This window comes from Mycteria americana, chromosome 7 (assembly GCF_035582795.1).
Source record: "Mycteria americana isolate JAX WOST 10 ecotype Jacksonville Zoo and Gardens chromosome 7, USCA_MyAme_1.0, whole genome shotgun sequence".
Taxonomy (NCBI): domain Eukaryota; kingdom Metazoa; phylum Chordata; class Aves; order Ciconiiformes; family Ciconiidae; genus Mycteria; species Mycteria americana.
The window spans coordinates 42840798-42863808 of NC_134371.1; the positions used below are offsets into that span (position 1 = coordinate 42840798).

General features: G+C 37.0%; 2 protein-coding genes across 3 annotated transcripts; one reads left to right on the forward strand and one right to left on the reverse strand.

Moving 5' to 3' along the window:
• The first annotated feature begins 399 nt into the window (after positions 1 to 399).
• RO60 (Ro60, Y RNA binding protein) lies at positions 400 to 13778 on the forward strand. Of its 2 annotated transcripts, none has more exons than XR_012776529.1 (9): positions 400 to 539; positions 5457 to 6056; positions 6570 to 6790; positions 7039 to 7185; positions 8657 to 8794; positions 9108 to 9224; positions 9992 to 10098; positions 10557 to 10703; positions 12020 to 12149. XR_012776529.1 is itself a non-coding variant. In XM_075508140.1 (9 exons), exons 2-9 carry the CDS (start codon positions 5477 to 5479, stop codon positions 12170 to 12172), a joined length of 1617 nt encoding a protein of 538 aa, XP_075364255.1. In that variant the 5' UTR covers positions 400 to 539; positions 5457 to 5476; the 3' UTR covers positions 12173 to 13778. The 2 variants fall into 2 exon arrangements, 1 of the variants encoding a protein (XP_075364255.1); XM_075508140.1 differs by having other exon boundaries at positions 9992 to 10105; positions 12020 to 13778.
• A 4655-nt stretch (positions 13779 to 18433) lies between these two features.
• Positions 18434 to 23003, reverse strand: GLRX2 (glutaredoxin 2). The gene is given in 4 exon segments (XM_075508147.1): positions 18434 to 20042; positions 20603 to 20779; positions 22218 to 22287; positions 22930 to 23003. Coding segments are annotated over 4 exon segments (435 nt in total). The 5' UTR covers positions 22986 to 23003; the 3' UTR covers positions 18434 to 19910.
• Between the last annotated feature and the right edge of the window lie 8 nt (positions 23004 to 23011).

The following is a 23011-nucleotide window of genomic DNA, read 5'->3' on the forward strand; positions in this document are numbered from 1 at the left end:
GTCATCTCTATGGTGAGGCGGGGCGGGAGCAGGAAGCGGCGGCGGGGACTGGATCCGGGGTAGCCGTCCGCTGCCGGCAGTGGCACCGCCCCGGCCGCGGAGGGGCCGCGCCTCCGCCCTGCGGCTCCGCTCCTGCGGCGGCGGAGAGGCGGCGGGTGGAGGAAACCCCCTGCGCCGCGGCAGGAAGCGGTTCCGGCTCGGCAGCGCGGCTCCATCCGGGCACTGGGGTGCGGCCGCGGGGGGCGGTGGGCGCGGCCCCATCCGGGTCCCGGGGATGCTGTCAGGGCGCCGGCGGGGCGGGGCTGGGCTGCGGGAGACGCGGAGCCTCCGGTGGCTGGAGCGGGACGCGCCCTGCCTGCTCCCCGCGCCCGGAGCCGGCTGCGCCACCGCCCGCCGTCCCGGGTGCCCTCCCCTCGTCATCGCCCGGCGGCCCAGCAGCCGCCGCAGCTCCCCGGGGCTGTGCCGCTGCTTGGCGTCGGAGGCTGCGCTGGCCCGGGCAGGCCCTGCCCCGCGGCCCCTCCCAGGCCGCGGCCTCGCAGGCAAGTGGCGCCTCCCGGGGGAGCGCTGAGGGCGGGGGGAGCGGGCTGGCCCCGGCCGGGTAGCCCGCGGCGCGGGTGTGGGCCCCCCCTCTGTGTCAGCCCCGGCGAGGAGCGGGCGGCCTCTCCGGCGGGGTTGGCACGGATGTTGAAGGAATCTGGCGAGGCCATCTCCGTAGATGGCCACCTCCTGCTTAGCACCTGGGCGTTGGAAGCCCCGTGAGGAGATTAAAGGGCGTGGCCTTTGGGGTTACTTTTCTGCTTCGCCGTCACTTGTATTTATCATCTTTATAGAAATTGACAACTAAAGTCACAGGTTTTCGGGTATCAACTTTAGATGCTCTTTCCTCGTAATTTTGTTCTACGTCAGCTAAGCTACCTTTTCCCTCCAGTCAATATTTTTTTTAAACAAATAGACTTTTAAGCAAATTCTGTAGTAGAATTTTTTTAGCAAGTATGTGGTTCACATAGTCTGGTATCTCCTCTGCTGTCATCATACTGGTGATCATGCCATTCGTGGTTTGGGAGATGTTCTTCTAGCATTCCTGTTTACACAGGGATGCTTATTTCCTGAAGTATGAGGACTTATGTTGCTGTCAGAGCTCTGCTGTAGTGCAGGTGTATTTTTTACAACCATAGCTCAGTGCGATGGTTATAGCCTCTCTGCTCAATAAACTAGAAGATATTCTTTATAGTCTTCAGTTTAATGCTTATACCAAATTTTGAGAGCAGAGTGGGAGAATGCAGTTTCTTATAGAATTAAGTGTATATGGTTTTGAAGTATTTGAACACAATTTGAAGTGTTGTCTTTAAAATGTCAATGCATTTTTTTCATAAAACATCTGACTTGGTCAAAGTTTAATTCCATATGTTTTCACTACAAAGTTTGATTCATCATTGTTAACATAGTTAAATTTAAGAAATTAAGTTAGAACCCATAGCTCTATTACAGCTTTGTGCTTTTTATTTTTTTTTTTTCATATGTACCTGAAACTTGTACTGTGAGACATTTTGTTTCTTAGGAAAACTAGGGGTGAATTGTAAAAGTCATAGAAAATAACAGAGGTTAACTTACAAAACTCAGTCATGTTATGGTACAGCAACATAAAGATATTGACTCACCAGTCAAGATGTAAGTGTTGTATAGGCTGTTTCAGACCAGTCAAAGCCATATTTTATTTATAGATTAATTTATACGGTGTTTGGAATATAAAAAAATTTCCCATAGTGTTTTTTTTCTTTCATTAATAATGGTGAGCAATCATCAATTTTAGTTCAGCAATTTTCATGATAAAGTATGTAGTCTGTGACTTTCAAGGCTTTTCACATTGCTGTTTGCATTGAAGTAGCTCAGAAATTGGAAATGCTGATGGAGCCAGAATATCGTTGATGAATCCTCCATGAGTGTTTGAAATTCAAGTTCACTGCTGCAGCTCAGCAGATGAAGAGTAGGGTTAGAGCATACGTTAAGCGCGTATTTGCATGTATCCATCTGTGAGGGTGAAAGTTGTCCGTGTTGTACAGGCGTTAAAGGAGAAAATAAGCTTGAGGTCTGGGCAGAGGAGAGGGACTGGTTAGAGGGAGGGAATAGCTTTGGGAACTTGTGAGGCTGAAATGTAAAACAGGAGTTAGAAATGGCCAACATGACTTAAATAGTTCAACACTGAATAAGTGCTTTTCCAGTAGATCCTGGCAAAGTTTAAATTTGATACTTCTAGTGTGGCTGTTTAGTAGTGAAATTACTGGTTTGCATCAGCTATTGCAGATTTCAAGGGTAATTTTTAAAATATAAATTTGTTTTAAAGAATTTACAATTCGTATTAGGATCCAAAAGATGGTGTTGGTTTGAAGCTCTTTTTAAATCCCTGAGGCAGCAAAAAGCCATTTGAGATAAATCTGTTTTGTATGCTAGATTGCTTATCAGAAAGCATTAATTTTATTAAAGGTTTCAGAAGACAAATGTTGTAGGCATTTTTAATGGGATAAGTACTGCAGGTAATTCATTCCATTGTGAAATACTATGTTCCCTCTGAGAAGACAACTTTGAGGGCTGAGTGAAAATGAAGCTTTACAAAAGGTAGAAATCGTAACAGCATCTGTTCTTGTAGCTCACAGTATATTCCTAAGAAGGCAAATTAAAGAGCTAAGCTTCAGAAAAACTAGAAGTAGCTTCAGAGAAACTAAAGCGTACATTTGCAACTGTCTTTTAAAATATGGGTTTGTGTCAGAAGGCTGCGGATGCTAGCACATACCTCTTTTCAGTGCTATGAGTCCATACAAAAGTAAACATAAAAATTATCCATTATTAATGTGTGTAACTTAGGTTTGTCATATGGTGTAAGAGAAGTGCAGCAGGAGAATTTTTTTCTCTGATGGTTAGCTCTAAATTTCTTTAATACAATACAATTAACATCACACCTCATATTGACACCTAACAATGAAGTAGTGAACTGCTTGCCTTTCAGGATGATACCTTTGATGGAAATACTGATCTTGTGTTACAGTATTTTGTAAATAAATCTGGATTTCAAACCAGATAAATATTATTTGTAATTTTAGAAATGTTATAATTATTTCATTTAGGTTTTGTTTCCATTCTCAGGGTGGTGATGACAATGGTAGCTAATTTATATTAGTGGCTATAAAACTAAGCATGTGAGGACAAGTGAGGCTCTCCAAGTGAGAATTAAAATAAAATGGACATATCAGATAGAACCTGTGCAAATGAAAAAATGTAGGAAAAAACTCTAAAATATTCAGAGTAGTGCTGGTATTTCTTAATATAATCAGCAAAGTGAGATGATAAATGTTTTGTTTAACCAAAGGCATGGTCCTTCCAGTTCAGTTTAAATCTTGGTAATCCATAGGTGACTGAAAAGATTTTTCCCATTAGTCTCATTTTAATGTAGTGATATTTCTTATACCAGAAATATGAAAGATGCAACAAGAAATTATTCTCAAGATTTTATATATATGGAGATCTCGTTACTTATGCATGATCCTTTATGCTTCCCATTGTTATTTTTGCTTCAAGATAATGGTGCTTCTCGGTACCTTTCCATGTACCATTTTTTTCTGATAAATAAACTAATGGATGCTGACTGTGATTTCAGGATTTTTTGTTTGGGTTTTATATGTTTATTATGAAACATTGCCTACTGTTTAATGAAACCAGCTAATTGAAATGTATTGAAATAAAATGTTTTTAGACATTAAAACATACTGATACGGTATTCATGCATTGCAAATACCACCCTTCTTGTTTTCAGTGTATTTGCATGCTTCAGATGTCAGTGAAAAAGTCGGCTCAGCCATGATGTGTATTTAAATTGGTTTGGCAGGAACATGGTTAGAATATTTAAGCACTAAGAAAAATAGCTGAGCACTGGTGCTCTGAATAATACAGTGAAAGATATTTCTTAGTTAATTTTTAACTGAAACCTGCATTTTCAAAGCGGGCATCTGCATATGGCTTCTATTTTTATGATTTTAGCAGCATATAATGGGAGCACTGATGATTATTTATCATTTAATTCTGGGTGCAGACAGCACATCACTGCAGATAGGCAAGAATGGAGGAAGGGTACATTTCTAGTTGCTTGCAGAGAAAGGAAAATTCTGTGTCAAAGAGAAAGCAGGGAACTTTTTTGTAAATCAGTGTGTTACCTAAACTGGGGAAAAAAACCCTCTATCTACATTAGTGACATTTATTTGTGCTAGCTTATACTGGTAAATGAAGCAAAATGGCTTTTATATTCAGTATCCAAGCAAGCATGTCAAAAGTAGATATCTGCAATACTTAAAAATTGTTAAGTGGATTTATTTGAAATGTCATTTGTGTGTGCTCAGACTTAAGTGTGTGCGTATTTGAAGATGCAGTTTGATAGATGATCAAACTTTGATCAAACTGATCATCTAGATGCAGTTTGATGGAGTCGATTATTGGTCTTTTTTTTTAAATAGGACCTTTTGATGCTACTTAGTGTCTCTTTATTGTTTAGTGAGAACTGAGAAAATGGAATTTATTGTTGTCATATTACTGTTTTGGAGATAGTGATGATGATGAATTTTCTTCCCTTTAGCCTGCTGATTTCATTTCACCTGCATTTATTTCCGTTTAAATGTTATGGCTTGAATTTTACCATGCTAGATGCTCTCCAAGTAAGAGCAGTGTTGTTGCCTACAAATGTTACAGCTGAACTCTCTTGCAACTCAAGAGTGTATAAATATAAAGACCTGAAAGATTGTGAATTTTTGTGGTGTCTTTTGCTTCTTAACCTCAAATGTAAAGCAGTGCAGAATTTGTTATTATGTCTGTGTTTTTTCTTGGATCTCACTTGAAACAGCAGACTATTTGAGCCTGCAATAAAGATAATTTTTTCTTGAGCTACTGTCAGTTGTTAAAAAGCTGCTGTCTAAGCCTCACTGAAACCCACCATATTTAAACTGTCACAAAGTCTTCTGACTAAACAGTTTTTCTGTATTTTAGTTCTTTATTTTAGCATCATGTTTCTTCAGTTGGCCAGTATTGCCAATTCTTCAGCAAAATAGAGTAGGGCAAGATCTGAGTTTTGAGCAATTTATTACGCAATTCAAAAATCTACCTAAGAAAGTGGTGTAATATATTAGTGGCAAAAGGGCGTAATACCAGCCATGTTTTCTGTGTGCCACTTATGGGGGTTAAGTAGTTTCTAAGTTGGTTTTAAGGAAATAAATTTGTCACCATTACAACTCAGAGATTTTTTTGTTTCCTTTCCCCTAACTGATATGTATTATTGCACACTTAGAGTATACTCATTAAATTTATGAAGGAAATATTACAAGCGTATAGATAAGATATATTTACTTTGCTAAGAAGTGATAGTAGAGTCGTCAGGTTTTCACGATAGTTCTTAATAAACTTTATTATTCTTTCAACAGACCTCTTGGAAGTGTAAACAATGGAGGACGAGGAAAACCAAGTGCAACTCCTGAGTGAAAAGCAGGTGCCGAACTCTGAAAGTGGTTATGTGTGGCATGTCACCGATATGAATCGACTGCAACGTTTCTTGTGTTTTGGTTCAGAAGGTGGTACTTACTACATCAAGGAGCAGAAGCTGGGCTTTGAAAATGCAGAAGCTTTAATAAGACTGATTGAAGAGGGTAGAGGTTGTGAAGTTGTTCAAGAAATAAAGACATTTAGTAGAGAAGGCAGAGCAGCAAAACAGGAGCCCCTGCTTTTTGCTCTTGCCATTTGCTCGCAGTGTTCTGATGCAAAAACGAAACAAGCAGCGTTTAAAGCTGTTCCTGAGGTGTGTTGCATACCAACCCATCTCTTTACTTTCATCCAATTTAAAAAAGATCTGAAGGAGGGCATGAAATGTGGCATGTGGGGCCGTGCACTGAGGAAAGCTGTTGCAGATTGGTACAATGGAAAGAATGGCATGGCTGTTGCTTTAGCAGTTACAAAATATAAACAAAGAAGTGGTTGGTCTCATAAAGATCTTCTGAGGTTGTCCCACCTAAAACCTGCCAATGAAGGTAATACATTTTTATTTACCTGAACATACTGTGTTTTAAACCTTTTATATTTACTGTGGAACTATTTTGGAAACCCACGTACCATTGTAGACTGATGATTTCTTAGTGATGGTATCCTGTAAATTGCACCTTAAAAACATGAGTGGTCATGCCAGAAAGTGACCTGTTTATCTTCAAGGTAAACAGAGTTTGTTCCTTCTTTTTCTTCCTTATGTCAAGAGAAGATAAAATAATACAATTCCCTCAATTTGTTCCTATTTGCTTACAAATGATGAAATAACACTTTTTTGTTATTTGGGAAGATCTGTTGGTTTCAAATACATTAGGCTGCTTACTTCTAAGGAGAATAATACAGTCATTAAAACTACTGCTCTAAGTTGTGTGTGGCTGACCTTTTTTATAGCTGGTTGGCAGGTCTGAGAATGAAACCTGCTAACTCATTTGCTTACTAGAATGATAAATGCCAGTATAAAGATGGTAATCCTGCTTGGAAAATATCTTTCTTTTCAATAGGAATTGCTATAGTCACTAAATATATTACCAAAGGGTGGAAAGATGTCCAAGAGGCTTACAAAGACAAAGCAGTTTCTGCTGAGACGGAAAAACTCTTAAAGTATCTGGAGGCTGTGGAGAAAGTAAAACGCACAAAAGATGAATTGGAAGTTACCCATTTAATAGAGGAATATGGTCTAGCTAGAGAGCATCTCCTGACAAACCATCTGAAATCTAAAGAGGTAGGTGAATTTCATCAGCTTTGTATTCTCTTTAGAGTAACACTTTTCAGTCTTAAGTCTAGATTTCCATAAAAAATAGCCCTTATGCTGTTTTTCAAGTTATTTACCCAAGTAGCTAATTTAAAATAATGAAGATCTTCATATAACTTGTACACTTGTTTTAAAATACACTTATTTAATGTGCAGATGTCAGTTCTTGTGGTTTGGGAATCTCATCTTTTTTTTCCCTTCTCTTTCTTTGATGATAGGTTTGGAAGGCATTGCTGAAGGAGATGTCCATTTCTGTATTGTTGAGAAATTTAGGAAAGCTGACAGCAAATTCAGTGCTTGAACCACGAGGTTCAGAAGTGGCACTAGTATGTGAAAGACTGAGAAATGAGAAACTGCTAACAAAGGTAAGAACTTTTTCATAATCGGTGCCAGCCTTTGTGGTTTTTAATCTCTTCCTAAACCTTATTTCTTCAGGCAACCTCTTTACAAAATAAAAGGGATGTTCTTTGAAGGAAATGTGTAGTTTATTCTTTTAAAAAACTGCAGTGGAATACCTGCACCTTTATATTAAAATTTGTATTTATCATTTCTCATTTTATCCCCCCCCCCCCCCCCCCCCCCCCCCCCCCTATTTCTGAAACTTTTCTACAAATTAAGTATATTGACAGCTAGGATCTTTTCTTAAATTAAGGCTGTGGCAAGCTTTGTCTGTTGGGTTCATCCATCGCTTCTGAGTCTTGTAATTTAGAATCAGCAATATAAGTCTAAAAAGTGAGTGGAAGTCACTTGTGTAGGATCCTAGGAAGTGAATGAAAAAACTAGCATAAGCAGCTGGAACAAGGAGACTTTCTCCTGTCAGATTGCTTTACTATCCATCAAAGAGGTAAGAAAATAAAAGGGAAAAGAGGGTTCCCCAAAGGGAGAACCAAATTTTCAGGAATTTAATGGGAGATAGAGAAGACAAGTGGCTTTTTCCAATAGTTCTGTGAGTTGGGGAGATTAAAATCAGGACACTTAACTTCTTCCAGACCATAGTTGAATTGAGAAGAACAACAGTAGGTCCTTTTTTTCCCCTCCCACTGCTCTTCCCTTTCTCTGGTTTCTTCTTTAATCATACATAGTTACTGAGGCACTGGAGAAGGGAGAGCACAGATGGTGGCATAATACCTTGATGGAAGAAAGACAGTGGACAGGCATTCAGATTTGCTAAGGTTTGCTGCTGGTAGTGATTAATGACTGAAACTCCCCTTGAGGAAAAAGATAACAAAATGTTGATAAATCAGTAAAGCAAAGATGTGGTTTAGAATACTTAGCATGCGGCAGCCACTGATTGGGTTTATGTAGGGAAAGCAAAAAAAAAAAAAAGAAAATGTTTGGACTGTCTTCTTATAGTAGGAGGAAAATGAATGCTGTATTCTGAGAATAGTTTCTTTGTCCAGTTTTACTGCATCTGAATCAAAACTAGTTTTAAGTTTGTTCTTTTCCTAGCTCAACTCCTTTCCCCTCAGCAGGACAGGAACTTTCTCTTACTGTAAGCCTATGATAGAAAATAGCACTGGACAATCATAGATAGAGCTGTGAAATTTCACCAAAATTCTGGTGATGGCATAAGATAACATTTGAAATTCATTGGAGGAGTCTGGAAAGGGAATGAGGTCCATTACCAGTAACTGGCAAGTATCAGTTCATACAACAGCTGTGTAAAGACTGCATGAACTCTTTAAATTTAACAAATTTAAAGTAACAATACCTAACCAGAGATTTTTGTAGTAGGATCTTATTTTTAGTATTATTTGTTACTTCTTTTTTTTTTTTTTTTTTTTTTTAAGGAGTTCAGATTTTCAAAAACTTACTGTTGATTTCTTTTGCCTGTAGGGTAGAATACATCCATTCCATATTTTGATTGCATTAGAAACCTATAAAGCTGGACATGGAAGCAGAGGGAAGCTTTGGTGGCGTCCTGATGAAGATATTTTAGAAGCTTTAGATGCCTCGTTTTATAAAACTTTCAAGGTAATATCGTTCTTCAATTTGTTAAGCTTTTTAAGAATTCTCTGTTTTCTGAAAGCTTATAAAATGATCAAGAAAAGTTTGTCAGGTGGATAACAATTTTTAAACTTTATAACAAAAATCTTAGGAATTGGGATTTTACTAAACAAAGAATCAAAACTTCATGATAAATTCAGCTTTTGGCAACATTATTGTCCTAATGTTACCCCAGAAAGAATAAAAAAAAGCCCTACTTCTAGGGTTGAAAGCATAAGAATGAAGAAGAAATTAATAAATAAATAAACCGATTTTCTTTTTTTTTCTTTTTTCCTTTTAGACAGTTGAACCAACAGGAAAACGCTTCTTACTTGCAGTTGATGTCAGTGCATCAATGACACAAAAAGTTTTGGGCAGCGTACTCAGTGCTAGCACAGTTGCAGCAGTAATGTGTATGGTGAGGCATTAAACTTCTTTTATTTATAACTATTTGCAGCTTGAGCTGCTCTTTTGATACAAAGGTGCTCTAAAGCTGGTTAGAAATCAGAAGGAAAATTATATATAATATTTTTTGGGTACAGAAGATGTGACCTTGTGCTGCACTGGTAGATCAGATGCTTAAAGCTATTGGCAACCAAATTCAGAAAGATCAATTTGAAGAAGTTGGTTTCCAGTATAAATTAAAATGGTCAAGGCTGCTTTTTCACTTACCTTAGCTGAAAATACCCTCTAATTTTTTTCAGAAGCATTCATAGAATAATAAAGATTGGATTAAGATATTTTGGGATAATTCTTGTGTGCATTTGAGTTACCAACATGGCCTTTGTAGCACAATCACTTTCCCCTCAATTATCAAATTGAGGGGAAAGCTCAATTTGAACTACTCTAAAGCTTTTTGTGTATTTATATTCTAGAGGAGTCGAACTTCTGTTGATGTTTAAAAATGTTTAGTGTTTTATGCCAGAGGGGAGAGAAGAAATATGGAAGTATCTTTAGGTATAGTAATTAGAGTAGTTCTTCAGCTCTGATTTTTGCATTGTTTATTTGCAGTAATATTACAGAATATTTAAAGTGTAGAGTGAAGCGTTAGCGCATATGAGGAGCTGTGGTGACTTAAATACAAAAGGATATGTCATGTTGTGTGTTTGGTAGGGAATGCCTTGATTGAGACATTAAAAATTCTGAATAATATAACTAAATTATTTTTGTCTTCCTCTTTCTCAGGTTGTAGCACGTACTGAGAAGGATTCCCATATTGTTGCCTTTTCACATGAAATGGTCCCTTGCCCAGTGACGGCTGAGATGACGTTACCTCAAGTATTAGTGAAAATGTATGAAGTATGTAAAAAACAAACAAACAAACAAAACCAACAACAACAAAAACTCAAATAAAATTAGCAAATAGCTGTTGCTAACCTCAGAGTGTAGAAGTCTCAGCAGTTACATTGTATTTTCTTTGTAATCAATTCTAGTATGTGTTTAGTCCGTATCTCTATAGTAAAACACTGGATTTTTTTTCTTTGTCATTGTTTAATATCTGGCAGTTGAAATATTGCAATTTAGAATGGCAGTATTGGGTCACCGTGAGTTGGTTTGAAAAGAATATTTAAAAAATCAAACAAAAAAAAACCCTGGACAAAACTGAAATGAAATGAGTAAGTGAACTGTTGTTTAACAAAGAAGCCTCTGTGTGTGATAAAACATGAAGCTTACATAAAAAGTAATTTTTCCATGGTTTACTAATTTCTGTATTAATGTGTTCCATGGTTGGTTTTTTTTTCTTTTTAAGATTCCAATGGGTACCACTGATTGTTCCCTTCCAATGATATGGGCTCAAAAAACCCAGACAGCTGCTGATGTCTTCATTGTATTTACTGATAATGAGACCTTTGCTGGAAATACTCATCCTGCAACAGCTCTTAGAGAATACAGAGAGGTAAATATGCTTCTGACTGTTTATAATTGATGAATACAATACAAAATAAATACCAGTTCTAAAAATGTTTTAGAGACTGAACTAGTTGTGGCTTTTTTCAGTAAGTAATTATATATTGTTAAAAACTGATATATTCTGCAGTTAGGCAGCATTAGTGCACCTATTGCACTAATTGCGCATATTTAAAACCACTGAATTGCTAAAAGGATTTGTAATTATCCTACCCTGCTCGGTGTACTGCAATATCAGTGAAAATTTTTTTGGTATTCAGGGAATATATGAATTTCTGCATTCTATATATAATTGATTGAATAAGTTTTTTATAGTTCTTAGAGAATGAAATTCGGCTCACAGAATTAAATTTAACTTTGATGTCTCCAGTAGATACCACAAAGTTTAAATGAAGTAATGAAGATAAGCCTGTAGGGAAGGTGTCAATAGGATGAGGTGATAGTATCTTGTGAAGAAAGCTCATTATGTTTTAAAAGGGCTACTCTAAGCTGTGCAGCTTCATAATTTTAAAATAGAACTAAGAAAAATACCTTCTCCAAGCACATTGCTATTAGAAAGTCTTATTTAATCAGCAAACAATCTTTTATGCTTTAAAGGAACTATTTTTTAAACTACAAAAATACTTTTTAGCAAGTATGTATTTATGGACATTCATCTTCATATCATGTCCACCCAGTTGAAATTAATACCAAAAATCTTTAACTTGCCCCCTGTGTTTTAGTTTTCTTAGTTGACATTAGCTCCCATTCCTAAATTTGTTCTTTAAACAAAGAGTTCCTGTACTCTGGCCTCCACGCCACTTGCTTTGCTTTACCTTACAGGTTACTAACCTGCAAAATCAGCTCATTTAGCAGAATCGTCCAGGCCACAGTTGTTGCATTGTTTGTGGTGCTGTATGTTCAACCAACATTTGGAAATCCTTACCTTAGACAAAAACACACTCTTTGACTCCTATTAGATGATTTGATAATTGTTATTGAAAGTTTCCTCTCAGAATGAACTGCAGAATAGCAAATGCAATCTTTGCATTTGAAATAATCTATGAATCTTAGTATTGCAGGAAAGTTGTTCTACCCTAAAGTTGTACCTCATTGTAATTATTTCCATTTATTTAAATATATCTACTGCAGGTTAAGTACAATGTTAACAGGCAGTCTGCAATTCTGATTATGGCATATCTAGTTTCTATCAGTATGCCTATTCAAACAGTGGTTTATGCAAGCAAGGTAGCAAGATTTGGCCCTCTGGCATGTTTAAGTTACTGTATGTGTGTATTCTGATTATTTTTTTTTCCCTTCCTCTAGAAAATGGGTATTCCTGCAAAATTGATTGTTTGTGGAATGACCTCAAATGGTTTTACAATCGCAGATCCAGATGACAGAGGCATGTTGGATATATGTGGCTTTGATACAGGAGCTTTGGATGTTATTCGAAACTTCACTTTGGATTTGATTTAATTTTCTAGGCATCTGCTCTTCCCAGTGGGTCCATTGCTGGCAACAGACTTCACCCTGGGAACTCCCAGCCAAATATACTTTATTAGAATATGGCACATTATATACATATCAGAATGTTACCTTTTTGTGAAGGGAAAACAAGAAAAGCAGATGAGAAATCTCTTTTCTCTTTTTTCCTGTTGCACACAATTTAAAACAACAGTGGGAAGTTTGCTAAAAGTAGCTACAGGGTTACACTACATAATTTAATTTCATTTATAATAGGTTATAAATACTGAGAGATTTTTAATTTTTCCCTTGCCCCGTTGCTGTGGAATGCTTGTTTGCAAGAATAAATTGATGAATTAGTCTTAGGATGGGGCAGGAAAAAAAAGTGGGTTTAGTATTTTTAATAACGTCAGTTTAATAGCAGCTTCGTTGAGAGGGATTTTTCTTTGGGCTTTTTTAAATCTTTGTATTTCAAACAAATTACTAAGGTTCAACAGTTTCCATTGTTACACTTCAAATCTACAAAAGTATTTTCTGGCATGTATGAGACCATGTGACTGTGATGCAGTATAAAAGTTACACAGTGAAATTTTATACTGATAAAACTGAACGTGGAAGAGCTCATGCTAATTTTTTCTATCTAGATTATGATCTGGGTTTTCAGGAGTAAAGTGTAATTCTCTTTAGATAAATTGAGGGGCAGTTTCTGTACAATGCAGTTTCAGAAGCACTATTTTAGAATTATTACGCTTTAAAGGAAGTTCTAAAAACTGTTTTTAGTAGAAAAAGACCTTGGAAATGGCTGGGAAGCCACATTCAGTCCATGTTAAAACTTCAGGAAGCATCAGCACACTTGCAGTGAGAAAGATCAACAAGTGCATGTGTCTTGGCCTGCTCTTGAAAGCTGAGTGGTAACAACCAGAAACAAAAAGCTACATTTTCTTCAAAAGAATGTATTTAATGATACAGAAACAATCTTCCTAACAGGAGAGTATTTCATTTTTTAAAATCTCTTTGTAGATTAACGTTACTTCTGATTTAGTAAACTAATTCAAGCTAACATTTTTCAAAACTACCTCCAGTTTACAGTGACCAATTCTTAAAAACTTTTATGAAATGTACAGTTGCCTCCTTCATATTCTCAAAATCTTGTTTAGGAAGTGATTGAAACTGGATTTTTTTTTTTTTTTGTCTGATAGTAAGAGTGTGAGTAACTAAGGAGAAAGCTAGTGAATATCTTATCACTTTGGAACAGGAATTGATAGCAATTCGTGTGTATATGTATTTAATTCTGTATGTGTGTGTGTTTCTGTATATGTGTGTATAGGGGGAAGTTAAAAGATCTCTTTAGTAGATCACAATCTAGAAGATGACAAAGGTGGGGTTTTTTTAGTGATGCTTTTACAACTTCCCCTAAGACATATATATGTCAGCCTCTTATGCTAATTCTGGCTGTTTTAAACAGTGATTTTGATGTTAATTTGGATATAATTATGATTTATAAAAATAACCCAGTTGTGGTAAATGACATGTAAGACCATATTTTTCTGCCTAAAACCCAAGCTTTTAAATGTAAAATTCAAGTTCATACTATAATTTTGGTACTTGTAACACTTTTCGTTATGCCTCATACATATTGATTATAAAATCAAAGCTCGCATTCTGTAGGATGGATATCTCTTTTGGTGCTAAAATGTGAGGTTACATGTTATGGAAGGTATTCTGCTACATACTTACACTCTACCTTAATGAATAAATCAAAAGAGTGAGGGAAGCCTTTTCTGACATTAAAACCATGGCTTAAAGAACTGATGGTAGGAATGTTACCTTTCAGTGGACATGAATGTAGGTACTTCTGAATTATCACTGCTCTCGCGATACAGCTCTGATAGAATGCTTGAAGAATACAGGACTGCCGCCAGCTTGTCAGGTGACATCCAGAAAAACAAGTGTTCCTACAAAAGCTGAGACATAGCACTTTGAGTTTGAAAAAGAAAATTAGCCATTTCTTGTGAAAAATTTCTTACCACTTTTAGTCTCCTTTCTAAATAAACACCATGAATATGGGAAGTAAACTCATTTGCTCAATACATGTTAATAATTATTTCAAGTAAATGCACTGATGTTTTGGGGTTGTTTTTGGTAGTAGTGTGTTTTAAATTACATGATAGTCGAACATCTGATTAGGTGTTTCCTTCTAAGCTAGAGATGTTGAAAATAACTGATAGATAGGTATCTTTTGCAAGTACTTTTTCTTACTTGGAGTAGTATTTGTGAAGTAATAGGAAATATTTTGGACTAAATATAAAATGAAAACTTAAACAGGTATTTCAAGGAACTTTGTGCAGTTAGTTGCATAAATTTACTGCAAGTAAAAGGTTAGACTAGTTACGAACAGATTGAATAAACAGTTATAGTAGTGTTGCACCTTTGAAAGCAGTCCAGTTTAAAATACAATTCCTTGAACTAGAGTGTAAGTGAAGATGAACTTTTCAGTAGAACTTATAGAAAATGTAGCTCCCTGTATCTGTTGACACTGGATAGCTATGCACCATGTTGAAGATAGTCATCCATGCTGGAGTACATAATATGCTCCTAAATATTTACCATATCTCTGTACTAAAAAATCTTGTTAGAAATAGAATATTCTAAGTGGTTTGCTTATCTGATGTAAAACTAACACCAATGAGATCATGTTGTCATCTGTTCCTCCTTTAAGATTTTCACAGAGAGGGGAAACTGAAGTAAATGCTGACAGCTGAAACTTTATAGTGTTGACCTTTGTTTCTACTGCTTTCTGTCTGGTTTTGTTATTATCTTACAGCAAGCATAGAAGAATGATGCTGCATATTCCTTTTCCATAGACTGGATCTTTTTTATCTGCCCATATACTGAATTTTAGGGGACAGCATGACTCATTTGCCATAGCATAAATTTGTCCTGATTTTACTCTTCAGTTATTAAACTGATAATTTCCAAAATGATATCTGGACATGTAAAGAGGCAATAATTACTGTAATGTTTTTTAAAAAATAAATAAGTGAGCTAAAACAAAGTTGCTAAGCTTAAGCATCAGTTCAGTATATGATAAATAACCTACCCTTTCACCAAAAAGGAGACACTGACTCTTTCAAGTTAATATTATTTACATTGGAGGAACACTTCTACTAACAAAACAAAAATGAGGCTGTAATTGTGCACTGCAGTTTACCAGTAAAAATTGAACAGGGACAAGTTTAAAGATAGCTAATTCAAAACATTAATTAAAAAAACCCCTCTCAATGCAGAGTGCAACTGTAGACTGGGTGAATGCAGGTTTCCTGATATCTAACAGAATCAATAGGCTTTCAGTTTGACTGCCATTTCACTTGTGACCCCCTTAACAATTCTTAAGTATTAGACTATTATGTCTAAGACTATAATGTTCAGGCACTTTAGCTTTAAGAAAGAAGAAAAGTATGTAATGGTTGGAAGCACAGCAGAGGTAAAACATTCCTCTGTAATGAAGGGCAGTAACGAATGAACATCAAAGGTCAGGTTTCTTCATGGAAGGGGTACAATCAAGAATGTGGAGAGGGCAGAAGGCACCCAAGATTTCTTAGAAGTCATGCAATGCATACATCAGCATTGTGTAATAAATTGAGTAAAAACAATAAAGTAATAATTTTGCCAAGAAATAGAATTTCGTGTCAGGAATTTTAGACTTGTAGCAAGGAGGAGGAGAGTTTGGGATGCTTGTAGAATTAGATTACAGGCAAAATATGGGGTCTTTACTTATGATCCTATGGGTTTAAAAAAGAGAAGTCTAAAAGTAGGTGTAGATCTGAAGTCAGCAGGGCCAGTCTAAGTGCCACTATGTGAGGGCCACTAATAACTGGCCCTAAAATATCTTGCCGCTTAAAAGTACTGTTAAACCTGTTTGTTAAACAGAAAGCATTAGGGGGGTTGTGTTTTTCTTTTTCATTGTTGTTTAATTGGGGCCCATAAATGGGTATAGCTTTAAAAGGCTATTCAACAAAGTATATATTCTTGGCTTAAAAAATACACCAGCAATTTTGGAAATGTATTTTAATAACAGCTCTATCTGTGAAAACACTAGGAAAATACTTTTCTCCATTGCAAAATGCTGTGCTGCTTAATTATGTACCTAACTCATAGCCACTGTACCAGAAGCATTAGTATTGGTCCCATTTACTTTGTTTCTTATATTACCTTTTTGTTTTGCCCTTCCTTTTCTCTGTTAATGCTGGCTTTTTTCTCCTTTCCTACGTCCTTGTCACCTCAGGCCTATACTTGAATCTCTTTTCATGTACAAGCTCTCATCCATTCCTTTGTTTTTGCCTCTGTTGTTCTTCTGCCTTCTTGCTGTCATTGAGCGTGCTAGCTTAGCTAAATAACTTATACCAGAACTGATGTCACAGTATTTATCTTAATTTTTAAAAACTGGATAATTTTTTTCTTTCCTTTGATTATATAAATCTCTTATAAAACATTTAATTTAATGTATCTATCAGATTTTTGGTAAAACTTTGTGTAAAGATCAGTGACAAAAATATAGTTTGCTTATTCACAAAAATCCAACACCTGCCTGTGAATGGTTTTATTTTTATAAAGTAACTGCTTAAAATTAACTTTTCAAATTTAAAGCTTTTTCCTAGAATTAGTTCAGTGGGTTGGAGCTTTCCATTCTGTTAAATATAATCAAGCTGCTGTTACATGCAGAATTAGGGAAACATTTAAATTAATACTCTGGATAAATGGGCAGCTTCTTTACAGTATTGATTAGAGAAAATCTTCAAAGAATAGGATGTAGAAGTAAACTTAAGCAGAGAATCGTTTGTCTTGCTTGCGCTTTTAATCTTTTTTTTTAAGCATTTCATCAGTTTATAGGTTTATTTTGCTATTTGCAGTGGTTCACAGTGGACAAATATGCTGTTAAGTAAGCTGTTTTAATGACTTTATTGCTGAAATGGTAGAGATTTCATCTTACCATGATACAGTATAGTGTACAACATTGCTGAGTAAGAGCTATGGGGGAAAGGTAAAACACTAGGACAGTGTATTATGTATGTACTGCTCTGAAAGCTAAGATTTAAGATTAGCTAATTTCAGCAGAAGGTATGGTGTCTTTAAATATGTGTGCTTACATTTGGATTTATAATTTTGATACTGTAAAGCATGGTTTCTTTAGGTATTTCTGCATTCTGAATTTGAGTTTAAATATATATATATTTGCATATATATATATATATGTGGTATGTTGAGAACTTTTACAAATGCTTCATTAACAAATAATGAATATAAATAGCTGTTTTCCTAATGCTACCAGCTTCTTAGAGTTAAGCACAACTAGTTACAAATAAAATGTCTTTTCTATTACATTCTCCTATAAAAGTGCAGTTCTACTCTTTAAAAATAATTCTGTATGAAGCAAACAGATAGGCGCATTCACAGCTCTATCTGCTTAGTTAAATAACTTGATGTTTGTTTCCAGCTTCTCGTGCTTCTTAGGAGCATGGTATTTAAGCTGGATGAGCAGGTATGTCTTAAGTGTAAGTACAGAATCTTTTAGTGGATAGTTTTTAACACTCAGATCCCAGGGCAAGCATTATTTTAAGATAAACAGCTTTGTCCTGGAGACAATGCTAAGCAAAAAATATGGAAATTTTTAATTACTATTTTTGGGTCCCTCCCCTTTTTTTTTCCTAGAGTAGAACCACATTTTAACTGCCATATCATGTTTAAATAACTTAAACATAACATGGCTTTGTGCCGTCCGATAATGAAGGCACTGTCTTGCTGCTACTTTCTATGAAATATAAAAAATTAATGAGAAACTATTTGGATGGGGAGCCTTAACCTTGGATGGTTAAAAAGAAACATAATTAACCCTTTGAGTGCCTTAAGACATACCTTCTTTAATAAATGGGCACTCACTTGGATGTGTAGGCATACAGCATGTTTTCTCGACAGTTGGACTAGAATATTGCCTTAAGTGACAACGCCCTGGGCTTTCTTAAACTTAAAACTCAAAGGGTTATTTTAGACTACTGTTTTGGGACTTTTTTTTTGTTTTTTAAACAGGGAACAAAATGAAAAGGTCTTTGAAAAATTCCTTTGCATACTATTATTATTATTTTTACATGATGGATTTACGAGCTTTCAGGTGCAAAATTATTGTTAATCTTCTAAGAAAACATAACTGGCCTAAGAATTCTACACAGAGAAAAAGAATACTTGGTTACCACTGTATATGCAAAATAAATTGCTTTATTAAGTACAAATTTAGGGAGAGATGCACATTTGTGTGTGTTTACCTTGATGAGTGTGTCCTTGTAAACAAAATTTTAATAAGGCAGTGATGAAACTAGCAAAATACAGTAAACGGCAATAATAAAAATATAACAAGGCCGGTGTGTTTAATCGGCTCGTTACACGTTAAAGATGCACAGTGCAGGCAACTGTATACTAAAGACTTTCTACAAATGATGCGGTTTAAACTTATTTCAAACCTGCATCACAAAAATGAAGCTGTCAAATTTAAATGGTACTCTTACAGTCCTAGTTACCTGGAGTTGAAGATAAATGTGCTGCTTTTTTCCCTTGAGGGGAAAAAAGTAGTTTAGGTGCACACAGTGCTGAAAGTAGTGGAAATAACAGGAGTCTTATTCACAAGAAGTGAGTAAAAATTCATTGACTAATGTTTTTATTCTAAACTGTGCACCTTTAGTAGTGTAACGGTCCCTTTTACTGACGAATGGGATATAATTTTCTACTTGCATATGAACTTTCTTGAAATAACCAAGAGTCTTGGCATTGCCTGGTCTGGCTTTGGATGTACATTGTACTGAAACTATTGAATTTTAGACATTTCTTTTAGACATTTAACTGCAAGTTAAAATTGCTAGTAAACTGCATTCTGACTGTAGAATTTAAGTACTAAATAAACTCTATGCATATTAGATCCATTTTACTTGGTCTTAAGTTTCATAATAGTGTTGGATTGATCATAACGTAGTTTGTAGCTGCACAGTTTAGTGACAGCGAGCTGTCTGGCTCCCATAGAAGGATATTCCTGAATGACACCGTACAGACTGATACTTCATAGTGCAGAGTGAAGATGAAAGCAAGTACCTACCACTCTAAAGGTGCAAGAATCTTTATTCCCTTTTCTGTAGCAACTGGACATACAATTCGGTAGCTAGGTGATCAGACACTGAAATGTAAGAGCGGCAGACATGCATATAGCAATATCATGACAAACTTGTTTTGCTTCATACTTTCTTCATGATTACAATTAGACATTCAGAGAAGAATTAAATTTAAAGGAACCATTAAATTAAACTGACCATTTATTGTAACTGTTGGAACAAAGCCAGAAAGCAAACTAATTTGCAGCAAAAAAATTTCAGGATTCTTCTTGTGCAGTCTATACTTCTCCTACAGGATTCTTGTACAGTCTATACTTCTCTGAAGCGTAGTATCAGGATATAATAGCAGTAAAATGATGTCACTATCTCACACTTAGAGCCCTGAGAGTTACATAATGTTTTTTATCACCATTTTGGTTGTGGTAAAGCAGAGGCAAGGACACCAAGTAATTGGCCAAGTCCATAAAGTCTGTGTCAGAGAACGATCTATGATTCAGAAATCCAGGGCTTGAAGTTGTTGAGTCCAGCTGATGCAGTGTATCTTTGTGATCTTCTAACTTGTCTGAAATTCTGTTTATACAAAGGAAGACTAAGCTAAGCTAGATGGCTGTTCAGGATTTTCTTTTTGCTTGACATTGGTGAACTAATGGAAGCAGTTTGCCTTCCTCATGAAGCCTCTGAGTATCTGTAGCACCTCCAACAAAAATCCCATTGACAAACACTCTTGGGACCTATCAAGAAAATGAAGATTGTGTTAGTTACTTCTTAGAAAAAAGATAAAAATCTAAGCAAGCCCATGTGGACTCTAGTATATGCACAATAGTTATGTTCTTACCTATGCATATTTAATATTACTGTACAACTCATACGTTTCCGTAATATTTAAAGAGATGGAAAACTTTGTTCACGTGCCCCTCAAAAGTGGGATAAAGTCACTGTATGGGAGATTGTAATAAATTAAAATAATTCAGTCAAGTGAGACTACATAAAATTAAGAAATGACAAGATTAAGTGTTAAACACAATGGGTTAAATATACCCATACAAATGAAAACTGACTTTGATACCTCAATTATCTTAGTGGCAGATCACCTCAGAGGGATAGCCAGAGGGTCTCAAGAGGAAGAGATGGTACAGAACCCTTCTGCAGTACCTTCTCTTTAGTTTAGGAGCTTGTATCCCAAGTTTACTTGTCTCAAAAAAATGAAGAACTTTATGTGGTCATAACCCATGAGGAACGTGTGTAGTGTAAATTCTTACTTTGCTTGTTACATGTAAGAAAGTATACTTACTGTTCTGCCACCAGTCATCTGTTCAAGAATGTCTTGGAACTGACTTCCATTTGTATTCATGTCCAGTTCTATAGCTGTATAATTTACATTCATGCCCTCAAAAAGTCTTTTTGCCATTTTGCAGTAGAAGCATGTTGTTTTAGAGAAAATCACCACACAGTTGTCTGAAATAATCTCCTGTACGTTCAAAAGAATGTTCAAGTCAGTGTGCTTTGTTTTTAAGTCGGTGTATTTTAACAGTATCAAACAGTCATGAAAACATTTACAGAAGTATAAAATCTGCTATTAGGAAAATTACTCCCTGTAAAAGGCTTTCTGAGGTATTTTTAACAGGGACAACTGAGGAGTTCCCAGCCATGCTACAGCAATGGCTGGCTACTTCTGGAGAATCTTCCAAAACACTGTACTTCATTCTCACTTTTTCAAGGTAAAGTGAAAAGCTAGTTTAGGTTCTAAATGTTCCCTACTTCTGATCTAGAGCCACAAGAATCTTAAGGAGACGAGTGAACTACTTTTCTTTAAAAACAAGGAGCAGAACAGTGACATCTTTCAAAAAGATACCATCACGTGTATGGTGGGTACAAAACATATCCACCCATGTTTGTTCTGAAGACCTCTGTGGTAGCCTAGCACCTCCTTTAGGGATGCATCCCATACTTTCACATCAGAATAAAAATTGTTTCCTACCTGACTACCAAGAAGTCAGACTCTCAGCCTCAAAAACTGCAGTTGCACTTGGCCAGATCCCAGAGAGCATCTGTGCATAAGTGCAGCAGGCAGTGAGGTACAACTTCAGCAGTTTGCAGAACTACCTGGAAAATAAAGTGACTTCTCCCCCTCCACTTAAGCTTTTCAGTAAAAGGTATGCTCTATTCTTTGAGCAGAATACCTAGAATCAGTTAAAACTTAAAAGTGTCTAACTTTCAGGAACGCTATGATCTTCTTCTTGTGGGAGCAGAGAAACAATGGAGAGTTGGCATTAATCTCTACCAGAAGCACTGCTGGCACCTATGAAGCTGTGTAGGACCTGCACTTGACTCCAAAACTGAGCAGAACGATTGTGGAGCGTGTGGTATGACTGCCACACACCCTCTTTTGCTCTGCAGTCACAGACCTCCTACAGTCTGCCAAACAAGCTGCATCTCCTTGAATTATTTAGTAGCACTTTTAAGGCAAACAGGATGTGCCAGTGGCAAGCAGAGTGACAAAAAGGGTTCTCAGTGGGAGAAAGAAATACCCCTATTACTTTACTGTAAATTCAAGGTGATTCAGGCTGTTATTCAGTATCAGTGAATTTACTTTAAGAAACAACTTACTCTTTAAATATTTACTTTACTTGATATCCATCATTTTACAAGGTTTAATCCCCAATATTGATAGCAGTACTGAATTTGAGTAGAGGTCTGAAAAAAATGTAAAATGGATACAGCCTAGGAAGATCAGGTTCCAGGGCTGTGGATAAACAATGCTGCCAGTATTACTTAATAAACTTAAGAATCAGGTTCAACATGCAGAACTATTTACAGAATTTCTTTGTATAAATCAGATTAGCTTTTAAGTACTTATGGCTTTTAGGAATATTGCAAATAAGTAAGAATTGCGTAAATAATGTTACCTGTATTTGATTCACAGCAGCATCATTAGACAATCCTACAGAAGTAGGCGGACTATTCCCCATTCTAAAACTAAACAGAAACGAAAGTCAGATATTCGAGCTTTAAAACAAATGACACATTTTATAGTTCACAAATTAAAGGTTGCCTTCATACTGTTTTGTTTAAATACTGAATGTGATTTCTCCATTACATGTACGTTTCCTTCAGCTGCAATACCTCCAGTCACACTACTTTTTACACGCCTGCAGGAAGACGAAAATAGAGAGAGGGATGTTGCGGACTGTAAGAATAACCAAAACGGTTATTCTTGATGTAAAGCTATTCTGCCTTTGCAATAGAAATACTTCCCCCCCACCCCCAACGATAATCCAGATACAAGTGTCAAATCTGACACCGGGCTGTATTCAACGTCACAACCCGGCTTAACAGAAGGTACCACGCTCGTCTTCATCAAAGGAGCGGGTCCCGCAGGCGTGCTGCTCCGAGGCCTGCACCTCCCGATGCCAGCCGGGCCCCTCGTCGCCCCAGCCCCGGGCGGCCCCGGCACCCGCCGCTCCGCTCCCCGGAGGGCGGCTCCTCCCAGGACGTGCGTTCAAAGGGCACGAAGACAGAACGCAGGCCCCGTCCTCTCGGGCTCGACCCAGGCCCAAGGTCCCAGCGCCGGCGGAGAGCTCCCACCCCGGCCCCGCACCGACCGGCCGGCCGACCCACCCGCGCCGCAGCCGCAGCCCCGCCGCCGCCCGGCGCAGCGCCCTCTGCAGGGCCATGGCCGCCAAGGGGAAGGGGCGGGGCT

Coding starts and splice junctions, on each gene's coding strand:
- RO60 (XM_075508140.1), top strand. CDS start 5,477: ATGGAGGACGAGGAAAACCAAGTGCAACTCCTGAGTGAAAAGCAGGTG. Junction 7,186..8,656: donor ATGAGAAACTGCTAACAAAG/GTAAGAACTTTT, acceptor TTTTGCCTGTAG/GGTAGAATACATCCATTCCA. Junction 8,795..9,107: donor CGTTTTATAAAACTTTCAAG/GTAATATCGTTC, acceptor TTTTCCTTTTAG/ACAGTTGAACCAACAGGAAA.